The 10793-nt window shown below is 39.0% G+C and overlaps 2 protein-coding genes across 2 annotated transcripts in view; one reads left to right on the top strand and one right to left on the bottom strand.

The window, feature by feature from the left end:
* Nucleotides 1-5005, top strand: part of LOC110042727 (beta-1,4-N-acetylgalactosaminyltransferase 3-like) — a 14879-nt gene extending 9874 nt beyond the window's left edge. Inside the window, exons 2-4 of the mRNA XM_020748097.2 lie at nucleotides 1426-1945; nucleotides 2707-2851; nucleotides 3343-5005. Coding sequence (XP_020603756.2) covers nucleotides 1426-1945; nucleotides 2707-2851; nucleotides 3343-3491 — 814 coding nt within the window. The 3' untranslated portion in view covers nucleotides 3492-5005. The remainder of the gene's footprint in view (nucleotides 1-1425; nucleotides 1946-2706; nucleotides 2852-3342) is intronic.
* A 407-nt stretch (nucleotides 5006-5412) lies between these two features.
* On the bottom strand, nucleotides 5413-10416 carry LOC110042744 (uridylate-specific endoribonuclease B-like). Its single transcript, XM_020748114.2, has 6 exons — nucleotides 10211-10416; nucleotides 9194-9363; nucleotides 7570-7730; nucleotides 6973-7075; nucleotides 6258-6394; nucleotides 5413-5730 (listed from the first exon to the last, which is right to left on the bottom strand). The coding sequence occupies exons 1-6, from the start codon at nucleotides 10291-10293 to the stop codon at nucleotides 5509-5511; spliced, it is 876 nt and encodes a 291-aa protein (XP_020603773.1). The 5' UTR covers nucleotides 10294-10416; the 3' UTR covers nucleotides 5413-5508.
* Between the last annotated feature and the right edge of the window lie 377 nt (nucleotides 10417-10793).

Genomic DNA, 10793 nt, shown 5'->3' with positions numbered 1-10793 from the left:
TGTTATCGGATCAAAGCCTCAAGCTCACACGACAAGATGGAAAGTTAGACCTGGTTTTCACTAGCGACGCGAGCTCAAGCGCAAGCACAAGCGCAATCAATAGGGATAACCCAAGTGGAAACGAAATTCGAAACACAAGCATAAGAACAAGCAAAATCATCCGAACCTTCCGCCATTTTGGATGACTGTTTAGGTGCGAGGTAATCTGTTTTCAGGTGACCAAACTTAACAACGTGTGGTAAATATCGTTGTGCTTGTATTATGCCTGAGGTGTATTTCGTTTCCACTTCTTGCAGCGCGAACGCAAGTAGCGCAAGCACAAGAAAAAAGAAACATTTTGGTCCTTGTGCTTGTGCTTTTAATTTGCTTGCGTTTGCGCTTATGCCTGCGTTAAGGCCGTTTTCACCGTGAAATAAGAATTATTGTGTTTGCGCTTGTGCTTGCGTTGCTAGTGAAAACCAGGCTTCAGGGCCCGTCCACTACGCAGGAGGAATTTGAAAAGGCAGCTTTATTTCTACGGTTTGGTCTACCGTCTACACTAATCCCTCAAGAAATGGAACTTTTCGAAAGCGCTCTTCAAATGGGAGAAAAGTAAAACCGCCGGCTTTTCGTTTTCGTGTAAATAGAAAACATTTTGAAAACGGAGGTTTCTGAAAACGATGACTTCACGGTGATCACGTGATTTTCCTGCCAGAGTGATTTTTAAACCACAAATCCAAAATGACCGGTGATTGTTGCGCTTTTAAATTCCTCCGGCGTAGTATGGACGGAGAACATGTGATGTGTCTTCAGAGTGAAATCGCCGTTTTCAAATTTCTTTAACGTAGTGTGGATGGGGGAGTAGAGAGCTGCTGTACTCGCTGAATATTGATCAGCATGGCAATCAACATGGCAAACGTTATTTCGTACTTGTCTTTAATTTCCCTTCAGACTTGTGGAAACAAGGTTACGTTCTTTTCGCCACATTGAATTTTTAACTGGAAGTCGTGTACCAATGAAAGAAAAGCTACAGAAAAGTTATGTTATGAATGGAAAATCAAGGATATCCCTGCTAGTATTTCACGTACAAAAAATAAAAATTTGTAGATTCCTTCTCCACCGATATACAAAAATTTAAATAAATACCCAGACTACCATTCGATCTTGCTTCGTAGGCTTGTATCACGCTGACTGAAAAAGCTGTTTTCCACAAGTTCCTAGTCATACGCAACTGAGCGAGTTGCGACCTTTATAGAACCTTTATGAAATGGCATCGAAATTTGATGATGATTGAATCGCTCGTTAATTTGATCATCATGATTTCTCGGGCTAAAACGATTTGTTTGATAGCCTCATTATGGAATCATCTTCTTTTGCATAAGGGACTACTTCATGAAGAAAATTCATAAGATGATTAAAAAGCAGAATCTTGTTCTTTTGTATTAGGAACTACTTCTTGAAGAAAATCCATAAGGTTACTCAAAAGCCAGACCCCAATTATGGCGATCGGTTCTTGGTGAGCCTCGAACTCGGCTTGGACAACACCAATCAATCATTTCGACTGTCAGAACACGTGTATCGGAAAAAGGGAAATAAAAACTTGTGTCTTCCTAAGGACTTCATATGGAACAACAGCGCCACAGTGTACTTCATTCTTCCTGTCAAGGATCAAGGAAAGTGGGTGCATCATTTCATCAATCAGCTGACCGATGCCAGCTTATTAACCAGTGATACGAACTTTCACGTCATAGTTGCTGATTTCGAAAGTAAAGATATTGATATGGACAAAGCGTTTAACACATCTCTTCTCAGCAGTAGACATACTATTGTTTCATTAACGGGAAAATTCTTCAAGACTCTCGCTCTAAACAAGGCCGTTCAACTGGTCCCAAATGCGCATGACATAATTTTCCTGTTTGATCTACATATTGATGTGCCCGCAAACATTATGGACAGTGTTAGAATGGTAAGTACGTCATATATTTGAACTGATTAGTAACTTAACGAAATTTTAACGAAGTTCAGTCTACAGCAGCATCTACTGCATACATTTTTATGCGGCACTGCAAGGTTACAGAGACCTAAACAGCCGCCGATGTTTTACCTGGAGATCCAGACACTCCAGCAAAAAATCCTGGACATTCCTAAGAAGAGTTAGCTTAATCCCCAAAAAGCGTACTTTAGAGGCAGAACTTATTAGCTCAAGGCAACAAGAACTGAATCGCAGCAGCTGGAAGTTAACTCTATGGAGGTCAATGACAGAAATATCTTTCTTTCCTCGATTCCACGACCATTGAGCAATTCAACACCTGACCGAAGGCAACCAAGGGTGGTTGCCTTTGGCCGTTTTACCTGGGCAATCATCCAGGACAATATACATTATCTCGAATAAATACGTCTCTGATTTACATAAATTCTATTTTCTAGTTTTAAGTCAGTCTTATCGGTCCGCGAAGTGGTTTCTATTATTGGCTACCAAATATACAGTCGAGGGTTGATCAGCTACCTTTCAAACCCTTCTTATCATGCCACATAGGCTTAGGAACGAATTTACCCAATGTTGTTGTTAAGAAACTAATTATAGTTATTCCAATCATTTTCTAACAATTATGATAAGATTAAAACGACTCCCAAAGCCACATTATACAAAAGGGTTGTTTTGTTCGCCATATATATAGACTAAGTCGTCTAGCTAAGAACTTATGAACGTAACTATTCTTCCCTCAGAACACTATTGCAGGTCGAATGGCTTACTTTCCTGTAGTTGGTCGTCTTAATTGTGGAAGTACTCCTGTAGAACACGAAGGTTTTTGGCAATTGGATGGATTCGGAATTATGGCGATTTATAAATCAGACTGGGACAGATTCGGTGGTAAGTCATATGTAAAATTACTTGCATGTACAAGCAAATTAGAGAGAATTTCATCCACTCTCACTGAATAGAAATGGTGCTAGCACAGAACAATTCACAGGAATTCTGTCGTGGTGTTTTTCTTATACTGGTTCAGTTACCAATAGTTTGCTCTGTAATCCAGTAGTTAGGGTGTTCAACTTCGTTATCCAAAGCTCGCAGGCTCAAAATCTTCCGCTCGATTCCTATCACTAGGTGGATTTCTGTTTGGTGGTCCCAAATTTACACGTGGTCCTCCACGCTAAACAGCCAACTCATCTGCCTCCATTCAGTTAGGGTTTTGAACAAACTTTTTCGTCTATTCACATTATTTTCAAAATAGCACAGCAGTGCTATTTTTTTGGTCACGTACTTGGTGCCAACGGTGGATACGTATACTGTCCTTGGAAAACGCCTTCTTTATCTAAGCGGTGTAATTTATTCTAATCTAGTTTCGCTTTTTCTCTCTCTAGGAATGAACACTAAAGATTACAAGTACAAGTGGGGCGGGGAGGATTGGGATCTACTCGACCGTGTGCTGATGCTGTCGGTGGAAGTGGAACGAATCAGGCATCCAGGCCTCTATCATCATTATCACGAAAAACAAAAAATGTGGAATTAAAGCTGGATAATCTGGAAATGATTGGCCAGATCTAGGATTATTGCTAAGGGAATTGTACCGCGGCTGCATCTAGGCTCGATTGCCACCGCTTCCTGCCTAATCGAGCTTAGGCTGTATCCCGAGACCGAAAAAGTATTTCTTCATTTGAATCAGTCATTATCCCAAAGGGAATCATCGTGAGCGTGACTTCAAGGACTTCAAGAAGTCAAGAAGTCCTAAAAGATTCATCGACGAAAAACCTAAGTTCAAAGGTCTGGTTTGGTTAAAAAGTTCTGTATAAGTGGAGTGAAACCACAATGCGAGTGTTAAAATGAACTCCAGACTTTTTCAAGTCTTTTTTGACTTTTTTTTTTTTTTTTTTTTTTTCATCGTTTCGTCGAATTGCAATTTTTTCACCCTGCAAACTATTCACTATGAACTTCATCTTACTATGATCTTTCATCTTTATTCTGTCCTAGGAGCATCTCGTGCACCAGTAAAAATACTCAGTCCTAATGTTATCACTGTCCAAAAATGCAGTAAAATGGCTGTCATGACAATAATAACATCGGGCCACAAGGTATGATCATATTAAAACCGTTCTTTAAGCCCGAAAAATTAGTAAGCTTTTCTTCGGGCCGAAAGTAAAAGACTGAAACTACAGAGTGATATAGAAAAACGTTCCACGTTTGAACTGCGCAACAATAGCACTTCAGTTGCCAGTATCGCTGTGAAAAACAAAGGAGAGGTTTCAAAGCAAATTTAGCTTAACGACGTTCGCGCGAAAATTTACAGTCGATAGAGTTTTTTTTTTTTAATTTTCACTGCAGTCAGATAGTGAGTTACTTCTGTCAGAAATAAAAAAAATGTGGGTCACCGACTTCGTTTCAGAGATAAAGCGTATGGAAAACTACCCTGATTTTGAAAAATTGGTGCACGTCATTCGGCATGGTCTACAGGGGCTTTTAGTTAAAAAATATCGAAGGTGAGTCAACGGAGGCAAACGTTCTTAGTCATATTTTGTAGAAGTGGGTCTGTTGCGTAAAAAAAATCCAAATGTTGCCAACGCTTTCACAAAACTTAACCCTTCAAGAAGCATTTAATTTGAAACCACCGCACAGATAAACGGAGAGCTAAAATCAACGGTATTCGATGGTGCGTTTTGCAAAAATTTCAAAGCTCTAATCGATAGATTTTCTTCATTTTTTCGTTAAATGTAGAAAAGCGGTAGAGAAAATGATCCATCAAAAGAAAAATAGAGTTCACCGAACGTCCAAGATCGTTAAATCCAGGCAAAGCTATGGCAATGGCCATCTGCCCTATCATTGATTTTATTACGCATCGATTCATGAGAGTGGCGTGTGAATTTGGGTGCGTATTAAGGATGCGCAGAAACAATTAGCGCGAACTTCTTAAGGCTTTCGAAAGGGACATATTTTGTTTTATAAGAGTCTGGAATTATGAATATCTCCCTTAGATAGTACAAAGCTACGATGATACAAGGATCTTCTTCAATAAAAACAAAAATTTGAAAACTCCATCTTCACAATATTTAAACAATTGTATGGTTCCTCGACTGGTTCTTTAAATTTATTCCACACTCCTGCAAATCACTCGTCCCTACGGTCTCGCTGGTTTCAACAAACGTACCCGAATGAATTACTGTGTGAAACCAGGGAAATGTGTAGTTTTTGCCCACCTTTTTCGCCGTTTTTTGGTTCTGTTTCGTTTTGTTGTTGTTCTTGTTGTTTTTGTTTTATAACAAAACAATGCAATATGAGAACTTGATTACTAACGAGACACATACACCAATCACAATCGCCCAATTTTAACGAAATGGTAGTGAAAAATACTCTAAATTTTTGGCCCTTTTCGGTTTGCGTCGTTCCCCTTTCGATGTATCAAGTAGCTATTGGAAAATAACCATGATAAGAGACCAATGTTCCCTATTTGGGCATTTTTATTCACAATTTACTTGCTAACAGGTCAGAAACCGATAACAGATCACACTAGAGTACCCAGTCTTGTTCAGAGTAATTCAAACTCTTGGGTATGCTGTGAGAACGTTTCCTTTGTTGTTAAAGTTGATGGTTGTTATGCTCAAGCGCTTTCCATTGATGTTGCACGTGCAGTACGACGCTTCAAAGAAGCACACTGTGTACAAGGCCATTTCGAAATCTGGACTTGTTCCTACAAAGAAGCTGCTGCCCTGACCCTTGTTAGTTCTTTGCCACTGAAACTTGGCCCTGATTAAGGCAGGCTAAGAGAACAGAAGTAAACGATACCGTTATTGAAGAATACGAATCGCTTCCTGGATACCTTATACAACGCCTACCTCAACACTACGCCCAGATATACTTTTCTCCTATCGACAGTTCGTCGATCCTTGCAGTTACTCTTCTTGCATTCCTCCCCCCAAAGATCAAAGCCCAATTTTCTCCGCTGAGTTCCCACCGGGCAATGTTGTATGTAGTTGATCTTTGCAACTTACCTTAGTATATTTCTAAACTAGTTTGTCACTGATGAATTTTCAGGTATAAATCTGAAAGATAAACCCTACTGACAAGTGAATCCCACAGGGGCAACGTTTCTATAAAGTCTGTTTAGTTTTACGGGAAATACTTTCTGACTTTTCTGATCACTGCATGACAGTTACTGCTAATGAATTATCGCAGCTCAAAACAAATGCAAAATCAACAAGAAGCAATGAAATTAAGAGAATCATTACTGATCAGCGGCAAAAGATAATCTCTTATCAGCGGTAAACAGGGAATGTAAACAAATTACCTCCCTGAAAACATCTTTCACAACAGGCGGAGGAAGATACGTCAGCCGACCAGCTGTTCTTTCGGAAAGGAACTGGAGCCAGTTGTGAAGTCCTTTTGTGACTTTCGACTTGCTGTACCTACTGTAACCCAGCTCTCCTGTTGTAAACAAAGACCAAAATGAAGACTGAGGTTAATGTATAGGGCTAGAAGACAGTGAGTGTCCGCCCTGATCCTAATTCATCATTGCACTCCGGAATTGTTGCGTGCAAATGTTAAGTGGAACAATTTCAGTGATGGACTCAGACTACAACGTAGACGTTGGTACAGAGTTGTGTATAGTTGCAACATTTTTCTAGGCCTCGTCAACCGTTTCAAGGACTCACGAGCTTTGTAGTCAACCCTTGCTAAAAGTTGACTCCCACTGTATCCAACAGTGACAGTACACAACAGTGATACAACCTTAGCTACTCAGCAAAAGTTCTCGCAACATGAAACAGGAGTCGTGGATTTTGTCTCTCAAAAACCAGTTGTATCAAGCAAAATGAAACCAATATTTTCATTGTTCTTGATAACAATGACGTGTTCTTGAGGAGCGCTCGCGAATAGAAAGCTAGGATCTTTAAACTTTAAGAGTTTCATCTTTTAACCAGTGAAGTGAATCATACAGGAAATTCTTTCCTCGTTCTGAGAGTAACTTGAACAGCTTGAAGCAAGGGTGTTGCGTGAATACTTACCGACAAATGTGTGTTCAAAACCAGATGACGTTGGATATCGACCTCTCTTAGCGTATTTCTCGAACCATAACTTCTTTAGGACAGGCTTGAATTGATCTAGGCGCTGGTAAAAATAGAAAAATTGAGGTGCACCATATTACTTTAAACAGGGGCTAAACAGCTGTGAGGGTTGGACACACAACGTGGAAATGGTTCAACTAATAGTTTTTCGTCACGTTTCGTGTGAAGTAGAATATAATTTCGTATAAATCATATATGAATGTCAGTGTAGCATTTTCACCGAACTCTGCAACGTTTCGCACCCTTTTCAACCCTTTCTCATAAATTGTTCTTAATTAATTTTAATTCCACCATCCGAACTAGCCAAAGTTATGCCAACATCCTATCAAACTACCAGCCTACTACGATAAAGGCTTAAAGTTTGGCAATGTTTTAATCACGATGAAGGCATCATAATACCCTCGTATTTCCTCTTTTCAAAACGACCTGACTGTCACGTCCAACCTCTCTAAACCAACCTGCTGTTGCTTTTAACTGAAACACTGTAAAAAGGAGCTTTATGAAAAAGATTAAGACAAAAGAGACGTATAATGATACCCCGCTGGAAACTTTGCCTTTATTTTGGAGATATTTGAAAGCGATGTGTATTGGTCCTCCATTTACAGCTATGGCGTTGACAAAAACATCCTCTTCCAGTTGTTCTTTAGCAGAAGACTTCTCGGGTTTATTTTCGTCTGCCTCGTAGTTGTCTAACAGGGCTTTTAAAAAAGGTAACAAAGCAAGTCAATGGACTGTTCATAAATATGGTGCTCCAAGTTGAAAATCAATCATTATCTTCAAAGTATTTACTGACGTGGGTACAATCCTTCGACTACATCTCAATTATGCCTTGGATACTGAAGTGTCTCACTTAAAGAAATGTCTAAGTTATAGACGTTTCTCCGGCAGAGAGGTGTCGGACGGCTTAGAGTGACGTTCCCAACTGCATGAAAAATCCACCTAAGGGAGAAATCTTAGCAATCTTCTTGATTCAGCTTGTCGTTATAAATTAATCCCGAGTGATAACAGTTAGCAAGAGCGGATGAGGAGTAACAGAGACCATCTACCTCACAAGCTTTATTCCTAAGGTCACGGTAGTCCTTCTAATTTTAGGTATGGTATCCTGTCCTCCCATGGGTAGCATTTCGAGATATTTTCGTGAAGGATGAAGATGCACGTAAAAGCCTCTCTCGGGCGTTCCGCGAGAGCAAAATTCCTGTCAAAAGATTGGCTATTTCTAAACCTCTGATAACGAGAGATTTGGAAAAACATATCAGGATAAAAAGTAGCGATGTTAAAACGTGACGTTTCGGCGACGACATATCGATCGCATTATCAAATGTAAATTATTGTAAGTTTAGTAACGTTATATACTTTCTCTGCCGGAAATTCCAAATCCGGAAGTGAAGTAAGATAACTTGATGGAGATGATCAGGGTTTGTCTTGGATATAAGGCCTATATATATTGGGAGTTTACATGTACTCTCTTGCACTACGCCCTTCATAGCACGTAGTCTACAGACAGAGCCCTGTCAGGTTGTATTGAATTTTACATCTATTACAAATGTACAGTTTATCAGTTAGTCCTGTCTGAGGTCGTTAGCTTTAACTGACGATTTACTCTCGATTCTCTGTCATCGACGACAGGAAAACACGAACACCTCGAACTAATACGTACTGAAATACGATCTTTTTGTCTTGACGTAGCCCACCCGGCTGTCAAAAAACCTTCCTCCTCGTTAGATGTTCAGGTTTATGAACAGCTGAAAACGACTTTCAATTGTTGAATGTTGTTAAATAGAATAGAAAAATACAACAAGATTGACGATGGTTACTAATGCTCTTGTAACACCGTGTAATCAGTAACTAAATGTATATGTGATACGGATTCCCAAGAAATGTTAAAAAAAATTGCTTTGATCATCTGCCCAAAATAGAACTACAATGCGGTAATAGAACTGAGCTAGGAAATAGCGAACCACGGATAATTTAGATCAGATTTATTTAAACGAACAGACAAAGCATCAAAAGGCGTCAGATATTTGTTTTTGACTGTCTGATATCTTTTTTCTTCAGTTGTCATTAGAGTTTTATATCACCAAGATGATATGGTGTCTTAGGGTAATTTTCATTACAGTTTACAGCTGGTAACGTGAGTTTAAAAAAACCTCGAACACCTCACCTTTGAATTTGACGAAAACATCTCTTCGCACCTTCGCTTTTCCTTGCTGTGTCAAGGTAATCAGTGGTTTCGACCTCGTTCCGGAATTAATGATTATTTCTTTCCCAATTTTGAGATTGTTTCCAGCTGAATTCCACATGTCTTGGCAAACGTTACCTAAGTCCTTTTTACTGAAGGAAAATAAAATACACATTTTAGGAAAGCAAAGAAATATGTTGTTCTTCCCCGTATTAAAATGGTGTTTACAAATGGAACCTTAACACCTGTAGTTTTAAGGGAAGCAACCTTGAATAAATTGTGGTTGTTTCCAATCTACTTAAGAATTTATCAGCTGGCATTAAATAATTTTAGACACTTCCCTGCTCAAAACCACTGGGCGCAACAAAATAATAATAATAATAATAATAATAATATATTATTATTATTATTATTATTATTATTGTTATTATTATTATTATTATTATTATTATTATTCCTAGCTTAAGTGAAGGTTAGAAACCCATGTTACTTTCGTATGTTCTCTAATTTGCATAATAGAGTGTGATAATCTTAAAAGCATCCAAGTTCTAAGTCGCTGTGAACAAGGGAGTTGATAAACGCGAAACTGCAGGGTGTTTCTGGACTTAGGAAATAAACGTCAGCGAGGGCAGGGTGCTTTCGCTCGTTTTCATAAAATGGTTTATCAGGTGCTAATACGGATAAAATTTCATGAACCTCTAAATCAAAACATATCGAAAGGAAGGAAGTGCTCCTAACTTCCGAAGGAACACTCAAGCTAGGAATAATAATGAAAAAGATTGTAGCGCTTAGTCGTTTTTGAGAAGCGAGCTCGTCCATTTCGGCAATTTTGTAGCTTTTATTGTTGCGGACTCTAAAATAAAACCATTTTGAAGTCGCGACAATGACTTATGGGCTTGGCACTTACGTGGCAAATCTGGAGGGAAAACGTTTTTCCGACCCGAAATGCAGTGGACCACAGAGACTGCCGCTTATGCAATCTATCACCATTGCACTAACCTGATAAAAGGATTTAAATCTTTACCAATGCTTTCTCCAAGGACACAGGACAGGAAAGCAAACAGGAGATAGCAGCGGTTCATTTTGGAGGATCGGGATCAAACGCAACTCTTTCTCAGTGCAATAACCGCAAAATGATTAACAACCCTCTGAACAGCAACTTATCAAAAGAGAAACCGAGCTCTTTACACCTGTAGTCACGTGCAGTCACGTGAAGGTGAAGATAAACAAACAAAAGACAGATTACGCAAATTACTTTTCCTTTTCAAAACATTCACAAATAAGTTCTTAAGTCATGTCTGACAGGGTACTATGGGAAAGTGGTTTTGTAATCTCGATAAAAATACGATGTTTGCTCAGCGGGCAAAAAGTGTCTTAACGTATCCAAAGAGTAGCTATCGTATTAAAGCATTGAAGTAGTTACTTTTCCAGTGTAATCCGCTTAAACCTTTTTTTAAAGTAATTACGATTCTTCAGTTTGCAAGGAAAATCACATATAAGTAATAACTATAGATGGAACTGTAATAGAACGCGCACTGAAAGTCGTGCTGCTATAACTCGATAGAAACTCTCTTTCTCCCAG

Source organism: Orbicella faveolata, unplaced genomic scaffold (assembly GCF_042242905.1).
Source record: "Orbicella faveolata isolate gen_17 unplaced genomic scaffold, um_ofav_v1 contig_2, whole genome shotgun sequence".
Taxonomy (NCBI): Eukaryota; Metazoa; Cnidaria; class Anthozoa; order Scleractinia; family Merulinidae; genus Orbicella; species Orbicella faveolata.
Note: the sequence above shows the minus strand (reverse complement) of the source record. Positions and strands in the feature narration are given on the sequence as shown.